The 27899-nt window shown below is 43.0% G+C and overlaps 1 protein-coding gene across 1 annotated transcript; it reads left to right on the top strand.

Moving 5' to 3' along the window:
• Positions 1 to 249: 249 nt before the first annotated feature.
• Positions 250 to 27842, top strand: ak5l (adenylate kinase 5, like). Its single transcript, XM_039672687.2, has 8 exons — positions 250 to 533; positions 16163 to 16349; positions 17053 to 17226; positions 17424 to 17596; positions 24323 to 24436; positions 24726 to 24917; positions 25944 to 26030; positions 26120 to 27842. Exons 1-8 carry the CDS (start codon positions 474 to 476, stop codon positions 26138 to 26140), a joined length of 1008 nt encoding a protein of 335 aa, XP_039528621.1. The 5' UTR covers positions 250 to 473; the 3' UTR covers positions 26141 to 27842.
• The last annotated feature ends 57 nt before the right edge of the window (positions 27843 to 27899 follow it).

The raw sequence follows: 27899 nt of genomic DNA, 5'->3' as shown, positions 1-27899 counted from the left end.
TTGTAGCATATTAAAAACACCACATAGACATAGTCACAGCCTACAAACTTGATTTTCATTTTTAAATAATCAAGCTTTAAAAAACTGCTGGGCCTGCTATATTTTGACAAATTAGATTAGAAAAAGTCAAACAAAATGTTATTGTGTCATCTGATAAAACTTTTTTTTATTATTATTATAATTATTTATTGCGGTAGCCACAAAGATGCTACTCGATATATCGATTATTAGACCATTGCTCGCGACTACGCAGCGTTGCTAAGTGTCACATTGAGCTCAGCATTCATGAGAATGACTAATGTTGAATAGAAACACATCGCCCGAGGTCATCGGCGTCAAAGCAGCGGAGAACTGCCCGATGCGATGGTGCAACACAGTACAGCTGCTCTGAGGGTTAAACGCAACAGATGAGCCGATAGACAAGACACAGCTGCTGCTCTTCTGACTTACGCTGTTCTGGATAACCGGAAAGAATGAACACAAACGACGCGAAGGATTACCTCTCCAAACGACAGATTCCACACCTTTTTGAGGTAAGGATCACCCAGAAGAGAGGCATTGTATTATATTAATATAGCATTAATAAAATGAATATAGCAATAACACATCTGGAAACATGTGCGTGTCTGAGATCTGATTATGTCTGTGTTTTCAAGGTGACTGTAGCCTCTCAGTTTTTCTCAGAGTTCTTCAGAGAATATGATAAATTATATAGGCTATTATCCAGTAGCTATAGGCTTTAGCCTATAACGTTATCTATATTTCTACTGCCAACACTCTTTCCATCAAGAATCTATTGGGAAACTGGCCTCACTAAAGATGAACATCATTAATCAAAAACTCTGTGCCTATTTAGAATGCACAATTACATGGCAAATTAGATAGCCTACTTGAAAGTGTCACTATGGTGATGCTGAAGTAGGGTGCTGTAATGGAAAAGCAGAGTGTCTCAAGCTTGTCAGAAAGAGAATAAGATTCTCCTCAGACAGCATCAACAAGTGCTTGTGTGGGAGATATGTAGTTGCATACAATACTGTGTCCATGGTGGATCATTGCGCACACAAGCTTTCCATCTCCAAATTTATACTATAATGAAGCACAATATAGGCAGGGCAGAAACTAAAGAGTAAAGGTTGTAAACACACGAGTTTCACAACATCAACACTTTTGGCTGTCCCCAAGGCAACAAGCTATACTTTATATTTACCTGTGACTTGGGAAATGTGGGCAATGGAGAGCAAAGGACTGAAACAGTCCTGTTTTTGCATGTGCCTGAACACGCAGCTCACTGGGGAATTGCAAACATGCAGGTTTAAGTTCATGTGCATACCTATAGAAATACATCTCTGAAACTCCTCCATCTGTGACTGAATGCGCATAAAGATATAGTGCAAGGATTTAGAAAGGTGGAAGTAAAGTAGTTAACTTAATATTATTATTTAATTATAGTTAATTGGTAATTATTTAATTGTAACTAGTATTTAAACTTATTAATTCTGCTGACATTATTCTTTTTTAAAGATTATTTTCCAATAAAATATGACTAAAATATATTGTTTCCCTGTATTGCATTTTAACTTGATGGTAATAGTTTTTATGTATGTCAGTCTATTAAACTTACTAAAGAAAAAAAAAAGAAAAAAAACGTTTAAAAATTAAACCTACATTTAAAAAAAATAAAAAAAATGAACCAGAAGAAATATACTGAATTAGACTAAATATAAAAAAATATAAAACAAATGTGAGCCTGATATATCATCTGAATAACAGTAGCATATGGAGCTTAAACTCTATAAAAACAAAATCACAAAAAAAGTCAAATGACTCACAGCAGTGGCTGCCAAACAAAAACTGTAATATTAAAGTAAAATATCTTAATCCAAATAAAATGCAAAAACAATAATTTCACAGAAATTATCATTAGTTTTTATAGAATTTTTTTAAATGTATTTTACAGATTTTTTCTCGTAAAACCTTTACTGAAAATTCCCTTCAACAGTGTTGCTCAAGATGGTAAATGGCCACTTTTATTTTAGAAGACAAAATAAAAAGTCTGTACAAAATGAAGTTTTATGTAAACAATGTTCGGGAGGAGCATGTTCAGGTAATCAACCAATCAACTCAAGAGGAAGCCGGTATAAATAAAGCTTTTCTCACCTCCTAGATGTTTATCAATGTCAAGGATACTTCCTTGGCAGGACGGGTCCTTCCAAGTCATTTCCTTCAGAGGCTAGGCAAGGGTCCTCTTTAGCATTCGGAGAACACGTAAATGGAACAGGCTAGCAAGTGCCAGACATTGCGTCATTACATCAGTGAAAGGTCCGCTTCGGCGTTGCAAAAATCATAGTGCTGGTGTACTGCACTGTTTAAACACACTTGACAGTCCTTATTTTGTCTTATCAGTCCTCATAGAAATAAATAAATAAAGTAAAAGGGATAATGTATAGCCAGGCAGTTGTTATAGTGAATACAACCCCGCAAACTCTAAAGCGGAGGGGTCTTGATTGAATCAGCCTGAAAGGGTTGTATTCGCTGTAACAACCGCCTCGCTATACTTTTTCCCACTTAACATGGCTACCTACCAAATAAATCAATAATTTGACACAAAATATTGATTTAAAAAGGAGTTTATTCATTCAAAAACTATTATATTATCGGAGTGAACAGAACTACGTCCATAGCAACATGATCTAGCTGTTAAAACACATGCAATGGTAAAATATGTGTCCAACAAAAAAGGCTATAACGTTATATGAAGTAAAAATTAAAAAGTTAATCACCAGTAAAAGGGAACAGCTTTAAATCCCTGTAACGGTCACCAGCTGGAGTGCCCTTGATACCCACCAGAGGGCACTCCAGATTAGTCTTGTATCACTCTCAGACTACATTTCCCATAACTCACTGCTCGGACTCATCTTCACTGATCACACTCACCTGTACCTCATTCACTGATAGCATTCACCTGTGTATCATCCTGTTTGTCTGTCTATATATACCTGGTGTAATTCCCTCGAAGCACTGGCAGACACAAGTGGTTTTCTTGCTACAGGTTTATTTGAAGCTTATTCTCCAAGTTCACCGTGAAAACTAAACACAGTGTAACGAAAAAATAAAAAACACATTAGCTTGGAATGAACATGCAATGACATGCGTAGCACGTAAAATAACGTTCACCAAAGTAATATACAGACACAAAACATACCTCGTTGGCTGCATGCCGTACACAAGGGAATAAAGAGTTTTCTTAGATAGCTGACATCCACTTATAACAACCTTAACACTTTTATCAGAGCATTAAATTGTCCGTGCTTCACTTGCTGTTAGCTTGCGACTCTCACTCACGAGTGTCCCAAAAGGCCTTGCGAAACAGCGCGGAGACTTCAAAATAAAAGCACTTGCAAAACAGCGCGGAGACTTCAAAATAAAGGCACTTTACTCTTAGCAAATAAAATCACTAAATGATACTAAATGCAATTTATAATTCTAAATTATAACATTGGTTGAAAACAAAGTGTATATTATTATAATGTTGCGACAATTACACTCCCACCAAATCACACAAACCTTAATGTGGATTTCTCTACACATAATGGTAGTTGCAAGTCAACTTAATACAACTTCTGAATTTTTGGTATTTAACCATATAGCATGGAATTTCTGTAAAAACATTAAACACCTTAATCTGCCTCAAGCAGAGTAACAACTTTATGTATGGGTCTTTCAAGAAACACTGTTTTAGTTGTGGATTTCCCCTTTTTGTCAAATATAGTGTTACTAACTAGCAACCTTAGCTTTCTCACCCTACTATCTGACCCTGGATAGACTTCTGTGACCTTTGCCAGCTTCCATTCATTGCGTGGTACCAGATCATCTTGTAGAAGGACGATGTCATTGACCTTCAAGTTTCTTTTTTCCATGTGCCACTTTTGTCTCGGTTGTAAGTTTAATAGATATTCTTTCCTCCATCGGGTCCAAAACTCATTAGCCAAATACTGCACTCGACGCCACCTCTTTTGAAGATAGAGATCTTCTCCAACAAATTTTCCAGGTGGAGGCAGAATGATTGTTGACTTCATTGTAAGGATGTGGTTCGGAGTCAAAGGTTCAGGTCCACATGGATCATTCAAATGTTCAGCTGTGAGTGGTCTGCTGTTAACAATAGCCATAACCTCGTACAGAAATGTCCTTAGTGAGGTGCTATCAAGCCTTCGCGATGACTGGTCGAGTATAGCAGTTAGAACACTCCTTACTGTTCTTATTTGTCTCTCCCAGACACCACCCATGTGACTTGCCGCAGGAGGGTTCATCATAAATTCACATCCAAGAGCTTTTACTCTTTCTTAATCCATTTCTTTCATGAGTTCTGCAAACTCTCTCCTTGCACCAACAAAGTTAGTTCCTTGGTCACATCTTAGTTGACGCACATTTCCCCTTATGGCAATGAATGCCCTTAAAGCATTAATAAATGCGTCAGTTGTCATGTCATCAATCATCTCTATGTGTATGGCCCTTGAACATAGACAGGTAAGTAAGAGACCATATTTTTTTAGATCTTTTCTTCCTTCTTTTACATAGATTGGACCAAAGCAGTCTATGCCTGCGTAAGTGAAGGGTGGACTCATCTCCGTTCTGTCTTGTGGTAAGTCACCCATCCTTTGCTCTTCAGTACCTCTTCTGTACTTTCTGCACTTGACACATTTGGAGATGTGTGATGAGACAGCACTGCTGCATCCCAGAATCCACCATCCATTAGCTCGCAATTCGTTTATTGTCATTCCACGTCCTTGATGTTGTACTCTTTCGTGAAAGTGCTTAATGAGTAAGACTGATATGTGGGAGTTCTTTGGGAGTATTGCCGGATGCTTCACATGTGAGTGTAGCGTGGCTTGACTTAGGCGTCCTCCCACTCTTAGAATACCCTGTTCGTCCAAGAAAGGACTCAACTTATTCAGCTTACTGTCTTTGGTCTTGGTAACTACCCGTTTTGCTTTCAAGCTCTTTATCTCATCTGAGAATGCTTCTTCTTGAACTAGCTTTATGATAGCGAGTTCTGCTTCTTTCCTTTCTTCTAGGCTTGTAGTTTTGTTGGTTCTTTGCTTCACACCCTTGTATTCTTTGACTTTTCGTTTCAACCTGGCAACTGCTTTTACTGCTCTTGACCAATCAGAGAATTTCTGTAGGTGATCCAAAAAAGATCTGTCTTCCTTGGCTTTAGTATTACACACAAGCACCTTGCGAAGCTCTGGATCATCCTGTCTGATATCTCCCACCTTGGGTTCTCTTTTAGGTAGCTCTTTACACCAAAGAAACTTTGGACCTGTGAACCAGTTTGAGGTCTTAAGTTGCTCTGCGGTTAAACCCCGAGAGGCATGATCTGCTGGATTATCCTCAGAGGCAACATAAGCCCATTGCTCAGGCATTGTACTTGACTTGATTCTCTGTATGCGGTTGGCTACGAAAACTTGAAATCTTCTGGCGTCATTGTTTATGTAGCCAAGAACAACTGTGGAATCTGTCCAAAAGAACTCTTGCAGATCTTGGATTTCTAATTCTCTTTGGAGCATGTCACTAGTTCGAACTGCAACAACTGCCGCAGAGAGCTCAAGTCTCGGAATAGTCGTGACCTTGGTTGGTGACACTCTTGACTTGCCCATTACCAGACAGCAATGAACTTCGTCGGACATGTTAATGGCTCGCAGGTATGTACATTCACCGTAGCCAGAGACGCTTGCATCCGCAAAGTGGTGAAGTTCATATCCTTTCCATTCGCCGAAATTGGAAGGTAAGAAACATCTTTTGATTTGCATTTCAGCCAGATTGGGCAGATCTCTGATCCAGGACTCCCACTTGGGTCTTAGGTTTTCCGGAAGTTCCTCGTCCCAGCCAATCTTCTCTCTGCACATTTGCTGGAGTATTTGTTTCCCCAAAAGGACAAAGGGTGCCATGAACCCCAGGGGATCATACACAGAGGCCACAGTAGAGAGCACACCTCTTCTTGTTAGCGGATTAGCTTTTACTTGAACTCTGAATTTGAATGAGTCTGATGTGATGCACCACTCTACTCCTAGAGCCCTCTCCATGTGCGGTGAACTCAAGGCCATATCTAGATCTTTGATTGTGGCACGTTCTTCTTCTGGGATGGTTGCCATCACTTTCTCACTGTTGGAAACAAACTTGTGGAGTCTGAGCTTGCCAGTGGAGCAAAGTTCTCTTGATTCTTTGACGAGCTGAATGGCTTCCTTCTCAGTTCGGACGCTCGCAAGACCATCATCAACGTAGAAATTTCTTTGAATGAAGCGTATGGAGTCTTCACTGAACTGACCTTGTCCTTGTTCTGCCAGATGTTTCAGGCTGAAGTTGGCACAGCCAGGAGACGAGGCTGCTCCAAACAAGTGGACCTTCATTCTGTAAATTGATGGTATGGTTTCCAAGTTGCCATTCTCCCACCAAAGGAATCTTAAATAATCTTGATCTTCCCTTTTCACATGAAACTGGTGGAACATCCTTTCAATGTCACACATGACTGCAATGGAACCTTTTCTGAAGCGACATAGAACACCCACCAATGTATTTGTCAAATCAGGACCGGTAAGCAGGTAGTCGTTGAGAGATGTTTCTTTAAACTTGGCAGAACAGTCAAATACTATGCGTATTTTTCCTGGTTTTCGTGGATGATAAACTCCATGATGTGGAATGTACCAGGCCGGACTGTTGTCGATTTCTTCCTCTGGAACCTTTTCCGCTTCACCACGTGAAATGATATCGTTCATGAAGTTTACGTAGTCTTTGTAATACTGTTGATCTTTCTTTAGTCTCCTTTCAAGACAGTGCAGTCGATGTGTTGCGCATGTCTTGTTGTTGGGTAATTTGGGTCTTTCCACTTTGAACGGTAATGGCATTTCGTAGTGACCATTGTGTTTCTGTGTAATGTTTCCTCTTAACTTTGCCAGGAACTTGAGATCTTCTTGAGACACCGGATCATGTTCTCCAGCTCTTTCAGAGAAGTCTGACTCAAGGACCTTTAAGATGTCTGAAGGCGTGATCTCTTTTACTTTGCTTCGGCTCACATAGTGTACTTCAGTTTTGAGATTGAGAGAAGGCTCCATCCCTGGTGTCACTTGTCTCACTACTATGCGATGACTGATTCCGATGGCATCACCGTAGTCTACAGTAGGATTCCCGTGGCCAACAATGCTCCATCCAAGGTCCGTACGCTGTGCATAAGGTTGATGATCTTCGCCAAACACAACTTCCTTTGGAAGTAGAGCTTGTGAGCAGTTATACCCAATAAGCAGACCTACTTCACAGTCCTGCAGAGGTGCGATCTCTTCTTGGAGGTGCTCTAGATGGGACCATGCTTTCGCAGTTTCGTTTGTAGGTATGTGCGATCTGTTGGCTGGAATAAACTCACGCGTATAGACTGGTGGCAAGGAGATGTTCTTACCGGAGTAAAAGCCTCTGACTTGTAGGTTATTTACTCTTTGAGAGCTTACTACTGTGGTTTTTGAGGTCATAGTAGAGAGCTTGAGCTTGACTTGTTCTTTGTTTGCTTCCAGGGCTTCAGCTACTTAGAATGAAGGTTGTGTCGCTTTGAGAATCCAAAAGAGCATATACAAGGACTTCTTGTTCTGGTTGAGTTAAGGATGAAAGCCAGACAGGAATTACTGCAGCTGTTTGTGCATTAGCTTCACCAAGTATTACTCTATTGGAAGTAGCGGCTGTGGTTTCTTCATGTTGGGATGGTTGAGGTATTTCTCTGTATCTTTCTTTACTTGGATTTTGATTGGCTTGTGGATCTTGCTTGGCTTGTGACAGTCTTTGTTCCTTTTTGTCTCGCTCCTCATGCAGACAGGTAGGATGCCGCTTGTTGCAAATGTCGCAGACATTCCTACTGTTGCAGCTCTTTGACTGGTGACCAGACCTTAGACACCCAAAGCATAGCCTTTCAACTTGAATGAATCTGATTCTCTCTGAAACTGCTTTCTCCATGAACTTCCTGCATTTGTGCAAAGTATGCCCAGTTTTCTTACAGAAAGTGCATGTAGTTAAAGTCTGTTCGCTGGAACTTGTGGTAAGTGTCTTTGCTCTGAAGCTTTGGTGTTTTTGGACTTTTGGTTTTTCAGCTTCATCTTGTTTTAGGGATTGCAATGATGTGACAGAATTGCAGGCAATTTTGGCCTCCCTTGCCAGAAACTTGACAAATTCGCTAAAGGAGGGAAATTGGTTTCTCTCTTCTTCTACTTCGATAACCTTCCGGTTCCATCTTGCCGTTAGCCAATCAGGTAACTTGGAGAGAATTTTCCTGTTTTCATTGCAGTCATTCAAGATTTCCAATGCCTTGATATGAACCATGGCAGCCTCACAACTACGTAGAAAATCGCTGAACTCTCTGAGCTCAAGGCTGTCCTTAGATCCCATCTTGGGCCACACCTGGAGCTTGTCTCTGTATGCTTTAGCAATTGTGAATGGGTTTCCATATCTCTCTTCCAAAATCTCCCATGCAGCAACATAGGCAGACTCAGTTCCGAGAAGAAAATAACCATCGAGGGCTTTCTTAGCTTGTCCACTCACATATCTTCGAAGGTAGTATATCTTTTCTTTGTCTTGAAGGTTCTTCTGGTCGATCAATGTTTCAAAGGAGAGTTTCCAATCGTTGTATTGCAATGGATCTCCACTGAAAACTGAAGGTTCAGGAACTGGAATTCTGTTGGCACTTAAAGCGCCTGCAAGCACCTTAATGAGCTCTGATGTACTTTCATTTGAGGTGGTCATAGCTTGTGGGATGGAGGTCATATGTAGAGACTGAGGACTTGAAGGAGCCGACACTTTGTTATCTGCTTCAATCTCATACTCTGGTATGTCTTTCCATTCTTCTTCTATGACTTTCACTTGATCATATACCTGCATTCTTGCTCGTGCTGCTTTAAGACCTTTTACTGCCTCCAAATGCTGTATCCTCCTACGTTTTTCTTCTAGAGTCTTCTGTAGAACTCCAAACTCTTCTTCCAGTTGAGCTTTAATTTTGGATTCGTCTTCCTCTCTCTGTAGTCTTCGAATTCACTTCCTCTGCTTCTTGTTCTAAACGACGCCTTACTGCTGCCGCCTCTTGATCAGCTATCTTCCTTTTAGCTTCTGCTTCTAGGCGCTGTATTTCCAATTGTTCTCTCTCTTGTTCTTGTAACACTTTCAGAATAACTTGGCTCGCAGCAGCTTCAGCGGCAGCTTCTTGTCGTTTAACAGAAGACCTACTTGAATGCACCGAATTGCTTTTCAAGAGAGAAGTGACAGTACCCGATTTGTATGTACTTCGAAAAGAGAGCCTGCTTCAGGCCAATCTTGCTTTTCTCCTTCTGGAATCTTTCCATCCAGTCTACTTAAGGCTCTGGATACAATGAACTTGGAAATCTCCACACACAAATCCACTTTTCGACGTGTGTCTTGCTCTGGAGTTGAGATGTCACGTAGTTCATCATAAACACGCTGAACGTCTGTAGAAAGACCTGTGACGCAATCGATAATGTCATTAAGCAGATCATCAGGTAAGGGCTCTTTTGACTGTGATAAAGGCTTCTTTGAAGATTTAACTTGGGTTCTCCATTTTTCATAAATGTAGTTGAACCTTTGTTGAAGCGCTTTAATTTTTTCATCTTGCAATTCTCTACCTTTCTCGGTTAGAGTTCTGACTCTTTGACTTCGTCTTGGCTGCTGCACTTCCTCTTGCTGGACTCCAGCAACACCAACTTGATCTTCTTTTATGCTTTCCCTAACCTGGGTTGTAGGCTCACTTGACTCTGACATTGTCTAATCCTTTAAATTAATCCTCTAAATAAAGGGTGTAATTAAACTGTTAGGTTTGCCTTTAACACTTACTGCAATGTAAATGTCACTTACATGTTGTTACTTGTAAGCTTATATGACTTAAAGGTTTTCAATGAGGTTTAAAATGTGATTAGAAAATTGAAAATGAGCAAAAAGGGCTAAACTCAACTTTGGAAATTACTTTTCAGAATGTGCTCATTATGCATGAACTCTGCAGAGTTTATAAGCTTAGACACTTAAATATTAAATGGCCAATAATACCTTCACTTATTTCCAAACACTATTTAAAACTTGAATATAATTTCCTTTTAACTCAAATGGCAAGCTTCAATGTATATTACATGGTCACATGAGTCAAAACATTCACAACACACGCTACAGATGTTATATCTACGCAAAAATCCTTTTGGCAAACCTTAATAGTAGCCTTCTTCTTAGATCACTCTTGACTTATAGTGTCCAAGTTCTTTATGGCTTTGTCTTGAAAACGTTGTTCATTAAGATCTATGCGTCCTCTTACTTCTGTCTGCGTGCGTGCATGTTTTCGGATTCAGTCCTTTGACGACAGCTCAGCGCGCTACCGTTGCTTTTCCTTTGAACTTGCGCGCGCCGTCGATTTATGTCCACTCGCGTTGATGAACAGTCCGAGTTTTCACTGTAATTCCCTCGAAGCACTGGCAGACACAAGTGGTTTTCTTGCTACAGGTTTATTTGAAGCTTATTCTCCAAGTTCACCGTGAAAACTAAACACAGTGTAACGAAAAAATTAAAAAACACATTAGCTTGGAATGAACATGCAATGACATGCGTAGCACGTAAAATAACGTTCACCAAAGTAATATACAGACACAAAACATACCTCGTTGGCAGTGTTGTGCAAGTTACTTCCAAACTGTAATACATTAGGTATTACTTATTACTGTTATTTGAAAGTAATTCATTACCTTACAATATTACTGTCTCAGAATTGTAATGCGTTACATTATTCATGTATTACTTTTGAGTTACTTTCACCAAAATAACTAAGTAGAACTTAACTTTGGGTCTGTAACGATATGTAATATGAAACCGAAATCGCGATTTGCCACACGACTCAGATCCACGAACCTACAGAATCGCGACACACCTTTACCAACTCCCAGCGTTATTCTCCTTACCGTCCAGATCCAATGCTACCTTATTTTTAAATTAGGCTATTAGTATTATTTGAAGTTAACATTATAAAATACGTAGACCTACACCACAAAACTAGTTGAGGATAAATTATTTAAAACTGGGGAACTCCAGCATTATGGACATGATGACATTTGCAGTCAAAACTTGAAATAAAAATTCTCAGAAAATACATGTATTGAAACGTATAAAGGACTCCAGACATTAGACAAATATCAGTATATGTTTTATTTTTAATATTAGGGAAAAGACACACATTCATGCGTGACAAAAAAATAGGAGGCAAAATATATTTTTTGTAATTCTATTAATTACACTGCACAAATCGGATGAGGAAGGGTTGGCTCTCCAGTCTCCATAGAACTTAAAATATTCATTTTATTATAGTTTTCGTCTTCGCATTTATGAGGAAAAAACAATGTTACAGACGCGACCGCTCTGAACTGGCACTAAAAGACTGCTTTAAAACTTTCACATAGTCTGTTGCCTTTTAGAAGTAAAAGCAGACAATAAACTGTAATACAACTGTAATACAAGCCTCACTGAACATGTAACAAGTAAAATATTACTGAAAATTGATTAGTAATGCCTTACACTACTGCGTTACAGCAAAAAGTAATATGTTACTGTAATGTATTACTTTTGTAACGCGTTACTCCCAACACTGCTCGTTGGCTGCATGCCGTACACAAGGGAATAAAGAGTTTTCTTAGATAGCTGACATCCACTTATAACAACCTTAACACTTTTATCAGAGCATTAAATTGTCCGTGCTTCACTTGCTGTTAGCTTGCAACTCTCACTCACGAGTGTCCCAAAAGGCCTTGCGAAACAGCGCGGAGACTTCAAAATAAAAGCACTTGCAAAACAGCGCGGAGACTTCAAAATAAAGGCACTTTACTCTTAGCAAATAAAATCACTAAATGATACTAAATGCAATTTATAATTCTAAATTATAACATTGGTTGAAAACAAAGTGTACATTATTATAATGTTGCGACAATTACACCTGGTTCATTTGTTCAATCCCTGCGAAGTCTTGTTGTACTGTGTGTCTGCATTTCTGAGCGGTTTCCGTGTTTGTTTGCTGGTTTTTGACTTTGGATTGTTTTTGGATTCTGATTATTGCTGCCTCCCTGACCTCTGCCTGTTTCTTGGATTCCCACCGTGTATTCTCCATTGTCCTGTATGCTGATTCTCGACCCTGCCTGTACGACTATTCTTAAATTAAAGCTGCATTTGGATCTTCATCTCTACGTCTCGTAGCAGTTCATAACAGAAGACTTCGCCGCACTGAGATCCAGCAGCACCATTGACCAACATGAGTTTAACAGGTACCATTCAGGACCCGCTGAGAGAATTGTGTAGTATTTATCAGTTCAATCGCATCATTGAGGAGTATGTGGAGGAGTTTCTTTTTATAGTCATCTGAGAATCTTCTCGTCACTTCAGCCGTCAAGCCAGCCATGGCATCCGTTTATGGGTGTCCAGGACTGATGTCCACCGTGACACAGCCGCCGCTGATGTCAGTTCGGAGTGCCAAGAAGACCGTCATTCCAGGGTTCCAACTTCCAGAGCCTCACCACGCCCAGCCAGAGCTTCCAGAGCCTCGTCACGTCTCAGCAGAGCTTCCAGGGCCTCGTCACGTACAGCCAGAGACCGTACAGCCAGAGACCGCACAGCCAGAGACAGCCCAGCCAGAGTCTCGTCCCGCTGAGACTGCTGAGCCTGAGTTCCATGTCAGCCCTGCCGAGTCTGAGCCTGTTCACGTCACTTCTGCCGAGCCAGAGACGCTTCACGTCACTTCTGCTGAGCCAGAGACGCTTCACGCGCCTCACTTCTGCCGAGCCAGTGTCTATGGACAAGATGGGCGTTTCAGAGACTGTTCACGTTCCTTCTGCCAATCCAGAGATGGTTCACGTCACCACCTCCGAGCCAGTGTCTACGGACAAGATGGCTGATTCAGAGACTGTTCACGTTACTTCTCACGTTGCTTCTGCCAATCCAGAGACTGTTCACGTCACTGCCTCCGAGCCAGTGTCTAAGGACAAGATGGCCGCCTCCAAGCCAGTGTCTCCGGACAAGATGGCCGACCCAGTGTCTCCGGACAAGATGGCCGACCCAATGTCTCCGGACAAGATGGCCGATCCAGTGTCTGCTCCCGAGCCTGTGTTTGTCTCTGTGTTTGTGACCATTTCTGTTCTAGTGTCGGTTCCTGAGCTGATGTCTGGTCCTGAGAGGGCATCACCGCCCAGGCCGCCCGAGTGCTCCACTCCGCCCTGGCCATCTGCACAGCCTGCTCCGCCCTGGCCATCTGCACAGCCTGCTCCACCCTGGCCGCCTGCACAGCCAGCTCCGCCCTGGCCGCCTGCACAGCCTGCTCCGCCCTGGCCGCCTGCACAGCCTGCTTCGCCCTGGCCGCCTGCACAGCCTGCTCCTCCCTGGCTGCCTGCACAGCCTGCTCCACCCTGGTCGCTTCCACAGCCTGCTCCACCGCAGTCTCCAGGTCCTCTTCCACTCCATGGGCCTGGCCCTCCATCCCGCCCCCAGGTCCGCCTCTGCTCCACCTCCCTCCTGAACTCATGTGCTTTGTTTTGTTTGAAGCGTCTGGAATCCGCTCATTAAAGAAAGGCTACTTCTAAGTAAAGTGGATTCAAGACTTGGGGATCGACTTTAATGCAGAGAGTCAGGAAGTCAATGGCATATCGATGAGACCAGACGTTGAACTGAGGGAACTGGTGGTGTATTTAAGGTTAAGGTGAAGTGAGTGCAGATTGCAAGCAGGTGATGAAGACAGGTGCAGGTGTTCATCATTATTCGGGGGATTCAGAACAAGTGGGCGGAGTGTGGAGGTCTGGTGCTGATGATTGTGTGTCTGTGACAGTACCCAACCCACCAGACACCAATCAGCACCAGACCCTGTGGAGGAAGGAGTCAGAGGTGACTTCGTCGATCTGCCTCTGTATAGCGAATGGGCCGATGTACCTGGGGCTCAGCTTGCGGCAGGGCTATCGGAGACGGATTTCACTGGTAGATAGACCATTTGCGCAGGTTGGTATAAAGGGGTCGCAGATCTTCTTGTGTCGGCCTGGCTCTTGTGTCTACGAACAGTCCTCTGCAGATAAATGTGTGCTGAGTCCCAGACCCCCTCGCTCTCCTGGATCCAATGATGAACTGCTGGAACTTCGGATGGCTCTCCTGACCAGTGAAACAAGGGCGTCTGGAAGCCGAGTATGCCCTGAAAGGGCGTGAGGCCCGTGGTGGATTGCTGGAGAGAGTTCTGTGCATACTCGGCCCAGGGTAGGTAGCGGCTCCAGCAGTCCTGTGGTCATGGCTATATGGCTACGTTCACACTGCAGGGCTTAATGCTCAATTCCGATTTTTTGAAAAAAATCGATTTTTGTAAATGGCCGCGGAGCGACACTGGTGGCTGGTGTTGCCAGATTGGATGTTTTTTTTACTACATAAGGCATGTTTACATGTTTTAGCCAGGTTTTCGCCTGGAAGGCTCTATAGAAATCTGCTATCAAGCTGGCAGGCGGTGTAATGTTGGTCTACTCGAATGGAACGTTGTATGAGGTTTTCTAGACCAATGACATCATTGTAATTGGCGAGCTGTAAACAAATCTCATGGTTTAAACCTTGGCGAAAAGCGGTAATAAGTGCCAATTCAGTGTGAAACTGCGATGCATATGTTGACAGTTGTTTGTCCTTGGTATAAACAAAATAATTGATCATGAACAGAAAGAGAGTTTGAGGCTTGTGAAAACACTTCACGGAAATGAAGTTAACGAGGGATTGAGTGACAAATACCATTCACATGCCCTTAAGATTTCACGTAATGAAACTGCGCAAAGCTTCTATGTTGCACGTCACACGTAGGCTCACTATTGGTCGACGCTGATCATGTGTGTGATGAGTGTGACACAAAAAGTATTCTCGTCGCTTGATAAACTTAAGATTGAGCCACTGTTGTCATTTGGACTATTTTAACAATGTCTTTAACTTTTATGGGCCAGCCAATTTCGATCCGTTAAAGAAGCCTATGGATGAGTGATCCAGCTCTCAGATTTAATCAAAAATATCTCAATATGTGTTCCGAAGATGAACAAAAGTCTTATGGGGTTGGAATAACTTGAGATTGAGTAATTACTGACAGAATTTTCATTTGGGGGTGAACTAACCCTTTAATGTGTGAGTGAAGAGAGTCCAGATTGCAAGCAGGTGATAAAGACAGTGCAGGTGAGCAATATTCAAGGGATGCGGAACGAGTGGGCGAGGTGTGGAGGTCTGGTGCTGACGATTCCGTGACAATATCTCCCAATAATAAGTTGGCTGATATTTCAATTATGTAACTAAAGTTACAAATAACATTCCTCAATAGTATGATGTATTTTACCTAAAATAAATTAATTAATTTTAACCCTGCTTTTTTTTTTTTTTTTTTTTTTTTTTTAACTAAAAGTTTATACATTAAGGTGACAATTGCAGGTTGCTACTTTTTGCAGTGAAGCTTAGTTTGTTTGTAATGCTTATTATCCATATGGATACTGCATTAGTCCTTAAAAATGCTGCGGTCTATTATTAAACGGATACCTTTTGCAAATTCAGCCTTTTGTTTCGTTTCTGCTTAGACACTGCTCCTTTATTCAGCAGTTGAATGTGTCTTTAGCCGTTTGATACCCATGAGGATTGAGATGTAAATTTACAAGTAGTTTTATTTGCATCAAAAGAAGCAAACAGCTGATTATTTAGAGCTCCGATTTTCCATTTCCTGTCCCTCTGAATGGTCCGGTTTACGGACTGCTAACACGTTTGGGATGAATAGAACAACAATTTGCAATTATTATTTTCTCCCACCGAGATTGTTATTCATTGTTTCCCTCTGTCTTTCCATCCAGAAATCGTTTAGCTGAATTTGGCAAATAAATTAAAAATGTGCTCATATTCTTCTTCTTATTTTAGGTGAGAAAGAAAGACTCAAGGAAAGACTCTGATTGATATCTCAAAGGCCAAATGAAAGTCATTTACACAAATAGATTTGAATTGTACACTTTACAAGAAATACAGATTCATATTTGTGAACCACTCGTATGAATTAAGCATTTCATATAACAAAATGATATGAACTCTATGTGTATGAACTCTATGTGTGAACTCTATCTCACAGAGCATGTTAACAGGGCTGATGTACCACAGGCCTGAGGACCCTTTGGCATTCTTGGAGAGTTGCCTGCAGAAAACGCGTGACCTCGGCGGTCCTGAATGTGTGGTCTGGGACACTTTCATTACACCTGATCGAAAACCTCTACCACCAATTACCCCAGCACAGGGGAAGAAAGCCCCCTGCAAACTCGGTATTTCAGCTAGAAAATCTAATCTTAGCTTGAAATAAAACATTTAGTTGTGTACATGATGGATACACATGATGGATATACTTTAAAATGACTCTCGCATTTTAGTTTTATTGACTTTTTTTAGCAGTTCTTTCATTTTACTGAATTATTCATTGAACTTTTTTTTTTTGTTACATTGTTTTGTTTATTAATGCATTACTTGTTTGTTTTTTACCTTTCTCTTTAAATCACAAAAATATCCACATTATCTAGATAAAAAGCCAGCAGGTAAGTAACCATTATTCAGGGATTTAAATCTGAAGGATAGAAAATGAAAATATTGCACAGACATTTAGGAAGGTTAAAGATGGTCAAGTGTTAAAATTACCCAAATATCTCGATAATTAACGTCTAAAAATACAGTATGTGTGGATTCTTATCAAATGAGTGAATTAAAGGCCAATTCACACTGTACCAAGTTACAACAGACACCTATCAATCATGAAAATCTGTGCAGTAAGTAATTTCTCCGACATTGCAAGACCCAAAAAACGCAGTGTTTGAATCGGCGACAGACTACGACAGAGGTAACATACTGATCTGACAAAACCTGACAAAGTGTGTGCTGCTGTCTGTCTGCATTTGTTGGTGCGGTGTTTATTGGCCTTAAGAATGAATCTGAGGTCATATAGAACTGATGAATGTAGTCTGTTTCACTCCACAGACAGTGGTCCTGGTCCTGGTCCCGGGCCTTACCGTCGATATGACAGGCTGCCACCAATCCAAGCCCAGTTCTCCATAGAAAGTGACTCAGATATGACTGAGTCCTCAGGGCTCATACAAGAGTATGATGTCTTTGACCCATCTAAACCACGACCGCACATAATATTCATCATAGGTGGGTGATCATCACTGCCAGCTGGTCATTTCTCATTTTCGGTCTGTTTCAGTAATCTTTTTCTGAATTCATCTCATTCTAAATTTCAACTCTATGAGCTGGATTAAATAAAATTCACTAGACCTTGACATTAATTAATTTGAAATTAACATTGTGTTTCTGTGATGTAAAGTGGGATTTGCTCTAATATTTTCCAGGTGGACCCGGCAGTGGCAAGGGCACTCAGACAACTAAAATTGCACATCGCTATGATTTCGAGCATGTGTCTGTAGGGGAAATTTTAAGGAACCAGTTACTGCATCATGCCCCCAGTGACAGGAAATGGGAGCTGATTGCTCAGATCATTGCAAATGGAGAACTGGCACCTCAGGTTTGGAAATGTGACCACCAAACAATGTGAATATTTGCAGCTATGGTGTATTCAAAACTGCTTTGATCATCAATGTTAATTTTCACATAAACTACCATTCCAAAAATTTGGATGAGTAAGATTTAAAAAATAATGTGTAAAAATAATAAAAATAAAAGTAAAGGCATTTATAATGTTACAAAAGTTTTATATTTCAAATAAATATGTATGCAGCAGCACACCTGTTTTCAACATTAATATTAGTAATGCATGTTTCTTCAGCACCAAATCAGCATATTAGAATGATTACTGAAGGATCATGTGACACTTAAGACTGGAATGATTGGTGCTAAAAAAAATAGTTCTCTTGCGAGAGGTTCTCTCGTATTGCATAAGCTATACGCTATGGGAAAGATTTCCCAAGCTTACGCTATGGGAAAGATTAATCTTTTCTGAGAAGTTGAAGCCAAAAAAATGATTCCATAATTTGTATCCAGTGTCAACGCAGTTTCTTTGCAGCAGACCATGAGGGGGTTAGCTAGAAGCTCATTGGTTCGCTCACAGAGAACCGCTTAAGCCTATGGGAGAGCAGGGATGAGCCCGCGACCAATGAGAAGCAGGCACGCTCTCATTGCGTCAGAGCCCGCCAGAATGGGCGTGGCTAGAGAGTATAAAAGGAGCTCTCGTAGGCTTATCAAGTTGATTATTTCATCCTTCAGCAAGCTATACGCTTCCGCTGTGAGAAGACACCTTCTAGCGAGCTACCGGAGACTGAAGAAGCCGGCCGTCTGCCACCTTCAGCCGCCCTGCGAGCTAGCGTCATCCGACGACGTGTATCCTTTTCACTCTACCACTAAAAGAGCACGAGCGTCTTTTTAAAGATGCCTTGTAATTTCTGCGGTTCATGCAGCGCTCCTCTCAAGGACAGAGATCGCCATGTCATCTGCGCCCTCTGCCTCGGACTGGAGCACGCAGAGCTCGCCCTCGCTGATGGAGGATGCGACCACTGCAAGGACGTGCTGTTGTCTTCCCTGCGGGCACGACTTCAGGCCGTCAAAACCGCTTCCCCGCCGCTGGAAAAAGAAACTCCGCTCCCAGAGGCCGCCGGAGCCCCTGCGGATCCAAGCGGGACGCCACCGCCTCCCGCTCTCCCTCCCCGCCCCAGCCGGACATGCAGTTGCCGCAGAGTGGCCGCTCTGTCGCCTCCGACGACGCCGCGGAGGAGAAGGATTCCTGTTCACTGCTCGCTTCTGACAGTGAAGAATGGTCCTCTCTCGGTTCTTCTGTGAGAGAGTCTGCAGGGACCCGTGCCGGAATCGAGGAAGAACTCATGCGCCTCCTCTCTCAAGCCGTCCAATGCCTCGGTCTCGAGTGGCCGCCGCCACCCGAGCAAGCCCCGAACCGGATGGACGACAGCTATTTTCATCGGCGCTCTGCTCCTGTAACAGGGCCGCCCCATTCCTGCCTGAACTCCCTGTAACAGGGCCGCCCCATTCCTGCCTGAACTTCATGCTGAGCTTACGAAGTCCTGGATTGCCCCGCTCTCGGCCAGAAACCGCTCCGACGTTTCTCCGAAGTTCAAAAAGCCACCCAGGCCATGGAACTGTTTCTGCCCCGCTGCGCTAGCTCTTCTGCAGACTGCTCTCGTGACCAGCCCCCTGCTAGAGCCTCACCCCAGCGCCCTTCTCAGTAGGCTTAATCCTCCCTGCACTGACAGTGCGGCCGCCCTCGTTCTCACTCTGACAGCCGCAGCAGACAGCCGCCTCCCTGAGGGCCTCGACCCAAGATCACGCTGAAGCCTGATCAACCGAAGTCTGCCCAGCACAGCTGAGAATAAGACGGCTCTCGCCGCGGCCGGACCGCTGTCAAAACTTCGCCCTCTGCTAGTCCCTGTTCTTCCGCAGACTACAGAAGTGTTCACCACCACAAACAAGCTGGTGTCCCTGCCCGCTTGCAAACGTCAAAAAGCCGTTCTCACGGCTACAGAGAGAAATCTCAAAAAGAGCAAAAATTTCTCTTGTGTAAAAAATGTGCCCACAAGCATGTGTTCACTCATACAGACAAACACCACATGTCCCGTGCTTCCGCGCTCGGCTCGAGACCACTGCCAGCCCAGTGGCTATCAACACGCTCTGCTCAGAGATAGCGAAGCTGTTGCAAAAAGGCGCCATAGAGAGAGTTCCGCCATCTATGACCGAGTCGGGGTTTTACGCCCGTTATTTTCTTGTTCCCAAGAAAGACAGCGGCCTCAGGCCGATCTTAGATCTCAGGTTTTTGAACAAAGCGCTCATGAGGAGACCGTCCAAAATGCTTACAGTCAAGAAACTCCTCGCGCACATGCGCCAGGGGGACTGGTTCATCTCTCTAGACCTGAAAGACGCCTATTTAGACCTGAAATACGCCTATTTTCAGATCCAGATAAATCCCCGTTCTTACGTTTTGCCTTCGAGGGTCAAGTTTATCAATACGCTGTTCTCCTGTTCAGCCTATCTCTAGCGCACCGTAACTTCACGAAGTGCATGAATACAGTGCTCGCCCCCCTGCGCTGTCAGGGGCTGCGTAAATTAACTATCTGGATGACTGGCTGATTTGGCACAATCTCAGACAGAGCTTCTGTCGCATCGCGCATTTCTCCTAGACCATCTGAAAACGTTAGGTCTTTCTTTCAACTAGACAAAGAGCTCCCTTCAACCCAGTCAGACTATTTCCTTCCTGGGGATAGATTTGAACTCGGTCACTATGACGGCTCGCTTATCCACACAGCACGTGCAGTGTTCAGCGACTAGCCGCTTCATTTCGGATGGGCACCCGCACTCCTAGAAATCTTTTCAGAAGATGTTGGGTTATATGGCCTCAGCCTCCGCTGTGCTTCAGCTGGGAACAAGAGTTGCGTGTCTCACCGTGGATCACAGGCCGCCAGCTGATCAAGATTACGCAGACATGTCTCACGGCATTACAGCCATGGACAGTGGCAGATTGGTTTCAGCGGGGCGTCACCATGGGGACCTTCTCCCGCCGAAAAGTGATTTCGACAGACGCATCCAACACGGGTTGTGGTGCGATAAATTGTCTGGAAATGCTCGCGGCTCTAGATCCAGGAATCTCTTCCTGCTGACACACCACATTCTAGTTTGGTCCCAGAGCTGCCTGCTTTTGCTCAGAGCGACGCACGTGCCGGGCCAGCTGAACGCACGTGCCGGGCCAGCTGAACGGCCAGCCAGAGGACGCGCTAGCCCAGGACTGGCCCCGCCGCCCACTCTATGCATTCCCTCTGATCTCTCTGCTACCACAGGTGATTCAGAAGATCAGGGACACACACCACTCAGTGCTCCTCATAGCCCCGTGTTGGGAGAGTCAGACTTGGTTCCCGGAGCTCACTCAGCTGTCACAGACAGCCTCGTGGCCCATTCCAGTCAGAGCAGATCTCCTCTCTCAAGCTTACGGCACAATCTGGCATCCCCACCCACAGCGCTGGGAGATGCATGCATGGGTGATCAACGACTACTCGCTGATTTGCCAGAAGTAGTTTTAAACACGATCATGCACGCCAGAGCGGCTTCTAAAAGGAAGCCATCTCTGTCTAAATGGTCTGTGTTCTCCAAATGGTGCACCGACAAAAATCTGGACCCACGGTCATGTGAGGTGTCGTCTTTGGTCGTCTTTCTACAAGAGATGCTGGATAAGGGCAGGTCTCCATCCACCCTCAAGGTTTACGCTGCAGCTGTCGCAGCGTTCGCTGAACCCCGACGCGCTCAGTCTCTGGGCAAAGATGAATTAATCATCCGCTTCCTCAGGGGAGCTAGAAGGATGAACCCTCCGCGCCCCCCCTCGGTTCCTATTTGGGATCTTTCTACAGTTCTCGAAGCTATGAAAGCCCCCCGTTCGAACAGCTCAAGTCCGTGGACCTCAAATATCTCTCGCTCAAAACGTTTTTTTTATTGCACTGTCTTCAGTAAAACGTGTGGGGGACCTTCACGCGCTCTCTTCTAGCGCTGCGTGTCTTGAGTTTGGACCTAATGACTCTGTTGTCATTCTCAAACCTAGGCATGGCTATGTCCCTAAAGCGATTGATACCCCATTCAGGGCTCAGATCATTTCTCTATCGGCTCTGCCCACATCCGATAGTGAGCGAAGGGACTGGTCGCCTCAAAACAGTGGATAGTGGACGCTATTGCCTCTGCTTACGCATCTAAAAACATGCCTTGCCCTCTGGGCATCAGGGCTCATTCCACTAGAGTCATGGCCTCTTCGGGGGCATGGTCCTGCAGAATTTCCATTCATGACATTTGCGTGGCTGCGGGATGAACCCCCTGATTCCTGGAATGAGCCCTGATTTCGGTTAGATGAGGGAACGAGTATTGCGTTCCCGGCCGTGTTTGAGCTACTAGCGTTTTCGCTTCACTCTGAAGAAATCAACTTAATAAGCATACGAGAGCTCATTTTATACTCTATAGCCACGCCCATTCTGGCGGGCTCTGACGCAATGAGAGCGTGCCTGCTTCTCATTGGTCGCGGGCTCAGCCCTGCTCTCCCATAGGCTTAAGCAGTTCTCTGTGAGCGAACCAATGAGCTGCCAGCTAGCCCGCTCATGGTCTGCTGCAAAGGAACTGAGTTGATAATGGATACAAATTATGGAAAAAATTTTTGGCTTCAACTTCTCAGAAAAGATGAATCTTTCCCGTACCGTAAGCTAGCTTAGGCAATACTCGTTCCCTCATCTAGAGAGAACCGAGGTTACGTTAGGTAACCGATTCGTTTCCTTTCGTTGTCACTCCGAGTTTCATCAGATGCCGACAAATGTGGTTTCACTTAGAAAGCCCATTGTATTGTATGGCACAACTCCGCCCCACCTCGTGGGTATAAAGGAGGATGCTGGCAAGATGCAGATTTTTTTTTTTTTTTTCAGCACTACTTCAAGCTTTTCTCTCTCAAAAAGAGCATGCGCGCGGCATGTCTTTCTAAAGATCTATCCTTGTATTACTGAGTGCGGTATTTTGATAGATTCAGCTGATGGGTGCGAGTGCTGTTTGATATGTTTGGGCTTCGATTGTGCTCAGACAGCGCTTGTTGATGTGTCACGTTCTCCTAGCGGGAACGTGACCATCGCAATGTAACGGTCGAGACTCGATGAGCTCAATAGAGTGAGAGTCCCCTCATCCACGCCCCGATCTATTTTTCTCCACGTGAGATAATTCTTTGGCTGGTGGCCAGGGTGACCTAAGACGGCAGGTCTGGAACTAAACCAACGCAAAATCCTCGGTCCACACCCTGTCTTTCACATTGCAACCCGCTGTGTCCCGAGTGAGTTCGCTGGCCCACCCACAGTCTCATTTGGTCCCCCGGCTGATTAAATCATGTACTGTATATCGCCGCATCACAAGGTGAGCTAGAGTCCTTTGGAGATGATGGCTCGTCTGTGCTGCCATCCTCGGATGTGCTAGCATAATGAGTCTGATCCAGAATTGACAGCTATGCTTTCCTGGACCGCCGTGAGTATCGGGCTTGTGTGGAACCATCCGCCATGTCCTAAGCACTTAAGGCTGACGATTGGTTTTTGGGGAAGACAAACCCAAATCCTTTCTACCCAGACGTGCATGAAGAGGTCCTGAGGTTTTGGGAGTCTCCATTGACATTTCGCGACTGCTCAGCAGCCTCTTCTCTCTTCTCTTCCCTCGCAGTGGCCGCGGCCAAGGGTTCACTGGGGTTCCCCCGTGGAGTGTTCTGTGGTAACACATCTGTGTCCCCACAGTGCCTCCACCTGGCATGGCGACCCTAAGCACCCATCCAATCCCTGTAGGTTTTTTGTCTACTCTGGTGACAAGGACCTATAAAGCTGCGAAGCAAGCTACTGCCTCACTGCATGTTATTGCCATCCTTCTGGGAGCTCAATGACATGGATGAGGGTAGGGCTAATTCAGGGCTCATCCAAGAGCTGCCTGCCATCACCAACCTTGCTCTACAAGCGTCGAAGGTGACCGCACGCTCCCTGAGTCAGGTGATGTCCACATGCATGGTCAGACATCTCTGGCGTAACCTGGTTGATATGCGCAAGGCTGAGTGAACCCATTGCCTCCACACCCCCATATCCCAGGCTGGCCTCTTCGGCTCTGCCCAACAGTTCTCTGCTGCCCAGAAGCAGGCTGTGGCTACCAGACTTGTCTGACCCTGAGATGGGCATGGCAACACGGCATGCCCCGAGTAGCAGTTACTCCGACCTGCCATCAGACCTTCACCCTGAGGTCGAACCTCAGTTTTCTACGGGCTGGAGTGGCCCTGTAACGAGCTTCCCGGCATGTTGTTGTCTCAACAGATGCCTCCACCCCGGGCTGGGGCGCCATGTGCAATGGACATGCTGGACAGGACCCCACCGCCTATGGCATGTCAATTGCCTTGGGTTGCTGGCAGTACATCTTGCTCTGCACCGCTTCCGGGTGTTGCTCAAGGGTTTGGGACCAGTTTGGGGGCGCACAGATAGATCGGTTTGCCTTGCATTGTAATTCCGCAGACCCATGGCATTTCTTTGCCATTGGCTCATTTTGTAATAGTCAAAGTCGATAGGCTTTCTAAGCGAAACCCCATTTGTCATCATCTGATGGAACGTCTCCGTAACCGAGACGCTTTGCCATCACAGGAATAAATTACATTATAAAATATATTGAAATAAAAAACAGTTATTTTAAATTGTAATTATCACTGATCATGGAATGTCATCTCATGCTAGTCTTGTTCTGACATTATATCCTTTAGGAGACGACTATTGAAGAGCTAAAACAACAGTTTATCAAGAAACAGGATGCTAAAGGATTCATTGTGGATGGATTCCCCAGAGAGATCTCACAGACGTTCACCTTTGAGGAGCAGGTCAGATATTCCTTCAGATGGTCTATACCAAGGGAGTACAAACCTGCTCTTGGAGGTACACTGTCCTGCAGAGTTTTCTCATGGTTGCCTCAATACACCTGCCTAGAAGTTTCTAGTATGCCAAATAAGACCTTAATTTGCTAGTTCAGGTGTGTATAAATGGGGTTGGAGCTAAACTCTGCAGGACAGTGGCCTACAGGATCTATACAGTATATAACCTGTGTAATACATGTCTTAGTATGTTATGGCAATGTCTGATGTACAGTAAATGACACTCATGGTTCCTCAGATTGGCTCTCCAGACTTGGTGATCTTGCTTGCCTGCTCTAATCAGCAACTCCGGCAGCGTTTAGAGAAAAGAGCATCCCAGCAGGGCCGCCCCGATGACAATACTCGTGCAATTGAGAAGAGACTAGATACCTTCAAACACAATATCACACTCATAGCCAAGTACTACCAGGAGAGAGGACTTATTGTAAGGGTAAGATGCTGTTCTTTTCCTTTTTTATGTTCACTTTTGAAAAAACTTTTGCTGATAATTTACTCACCCCCATGTCATCCAAGATGTCCATGTCTTTCTTTCCTCAGTCGAAAAGAAATTAAGATTTTTGATAAAAACATTCCAGGATTTTTCTCCATATAATGGACTTACATGGGAACCAGATGGTCCGAGGTCCAAACAACAGTTAATAACAGTTTCAGATGCAGCTTCAAATGTATTTAAACGACACCAGACGATGAATAAGGGTCTTATCATGCGAAACGATCGGTTATTTCAAAACTTATTCCAAAAATGTAACTTTTCTAAGGACAAATTCTAGCCTTGCTCTATTCTGTGAGGCGCGTTTGTAACGTCACGTAATAGGTAATTACGTTCAAAAGGTCACGGGCGACGTAGCCAGAAGTACAGAGTCAGAGTGTTTACAAGTTGAACGCATAGGTTGAACGTGCAAACTAACTCAACGCCGTTTACAAAAAAAGGAATTAAAAGGTAAAACAACGATGTCGGACGATTTTGATTCTGTACTTCCGGCTACGTCGCCCGTGACCTTTTGAACGTAATTACGTATTACGTGACGTTGCAAACGCGCCTCACAGAATAGAGCAAGGCTAGCATTTGTCCTTAGAAAAGTTACATTTTTGGATTAAGTTTTGAAATAACGGATTGTTTCGCATGATAAGGCCCTTATTCTTCGTCTGGTGTCGTTTAAAGACATTTGAAGCTGCATAATGAAGTCCATTATATGGAGAAAAATCCTGGAATGTTGTCATCAAAAACCTTAATTTCTTTTCGACTGAGGAAAGAAAGACATGGACATCTTGGATGACATGGGGGTGAGTAAATTATCAGCAAAAGTTTTTTCAAAAGTGAACTAATCCTTTAACTGTTGAATTCAGCTGGTTTTGAAAGCACAAATTGTTCTGATTACAAGTGCTTATTTAATGATAATAATAATCTCCAGTGTAAGGCTGTGAAACACAATTCTGTCTCACTCTGCTTGGTCAGGTCGATGCGGATCGAGAAGAAGACGATATTTTCACAGATATTTGTGCCATTGTAGAGGAAAGATTGTTCCCTAGTGACACGAATACAGTAGGTTTTGAATGAAAGTTACACATATTCTACAATTTGTGTTTTAAAATTTTTGCTTTTGCTTCATAAAAGTTATTTTCTTCCTGCAGAGCAGTACTGAGGATCTTTAGAGGGACGTCTACACATCCAAACCCACAGTTGCTCCTATTAATCCTAAATGTAATTTAAACATTTTCCACTATATTTCATCAATTATCTCGAGGGTCAGGATCAGTGAAAAGGGACACTTACACTTATTTTGTTGCCTCTATTTGTACTTCACTGTGAATTTTCTCTGTACATCTTTTGCAGTAATGCCTTTAAAGCAGAGACCTTTGTTGTTTTGACCTGATTTTATTAATGTATATTTAGAGGTCAAGCCAGAAATAAAGAGTTGATAAAAAAAATGCACCAAAGTAAAATTCAATATCAATGTCAAATGCAACAACATCAACTGTTTTCAAACAAATTACCTCACCTATTACTACAACAAGCATTAAAATTGATTAAATTACAACTGATTAATACAGTGTTTCTGCTGTTCTGAGAACATGGTTTCATCTTACACCACATTATGAACGCACTGGATAAAAAAAATAATAGAGATGCAACAAACATGTCCTCAGGCTGTGTTCTCATTAATAGATGTTCAATCCAGCTGTGCCACATTCTCACAGTGGGACCTCTGTGAATATAGACATTCTGCCCTTGTTGGCAGACCTTGACCAAGTGTCAAAACGCTGTCACTTTAAATACAGAGGAGAATAGAAACATGCTTATTGAAAGATGATTCATAGTAGACTAACATGTGGTAAAGTTAAGTATCATTTAATAGCGATACAATCTCTACACTCACTTTGCTATGTAGATGGACATTTCTGGCTAAAAAAATGAAACAACATTTAAGCCACTAGATGGCAGACTTTTATTCTTTAAAAATCATTTGTTCATTTATCCTCACTGGTTGGAAAGTTATGTCATAGCCATTTACAAAAATACTTTCTTATTCCATTTTCACAAATTAATATTATGAATTTTTAAGTTTTGTAAAATTGATTAATAAAGAAAAAAATGTTTCTTTAAAAAATTGTTTGGAAAAAAGTTTGCTTTGAGTACGCTTTAAACTAGACTTAAAGTTGTATCTTTAGTGTGCTTAAAATACTGTGTTATGAACAGCATCACTGTGACGGAGTGATGGTATGTGCTGGCGCTCAGAATAGATTCAAGCTTATCACCTGTCTGGCAAATTTCTTGCAGCTCTTAGTGGCATGAGTTGGAGATTCTTCCATGCTCAAATATATGCTTAAGGTTTGAAATGTACAACTTTGAATTATGCATCACATATGACATAAATGCACTTTGTTTTGAATGTTGTTCTTCGTGTTACATAGCCAGAACAGAATTATATCAATGAACACTAAAACCTTTATATGTTTCTCTACTCTCAAATTTCTTGAACTTCTCCTCTAGAATGGGGATAAGACTACAATGCTCCTTTAAAATAGAGTTTTTATTTGTTTGTTTTTAAAATGTTTGTATTTTGCACACTATCTTGGAAGAATAGAAGATATTTTGAGAGATGTCGAACTGCTTTTATTCCATACAATTGATGTCAATGATCAGACCAAAACTGTTTGATTACCCAGTTAGTTCACCCACAAATGAAAACTATGTTATCATTTAATAGGTTGGATAGCTTTTAAGTTGGTGTTACCTGGAAAAACTTGACATTCACCCTGTCTTTGGCATGATTGTGAAAGAAGAAGCAAAAAATAATTTTTAGACTAATCTTTTTGGTTGATCTAGTTAAAGGGATATTTTAAATGTTTAAAATATTTAAAAACTTGTCATCATATATATATATATATATGAATAAACAAATATTATTTT

Source organism: Pimephales promelas, chromosome 4 (genome assembly GCF_988280905.1).
Source record: "Pimephales promelas chromosome 4, fPimPro1.hap1.1, whole genome shotgun sequence".
Taxonomy (NCBI): domain Eukaryota; kingdom Metazoa; phylum Chordata; class Actinopteri; order Cypriniformes; family Leuciscidae; genus Pimephales; species Pimephales promelas.
The sequence above is the reverse complement of the archived record's forward strand: the minus strand, read 5'-3'. Positions and strand labels throughout refer to the sequence as shown.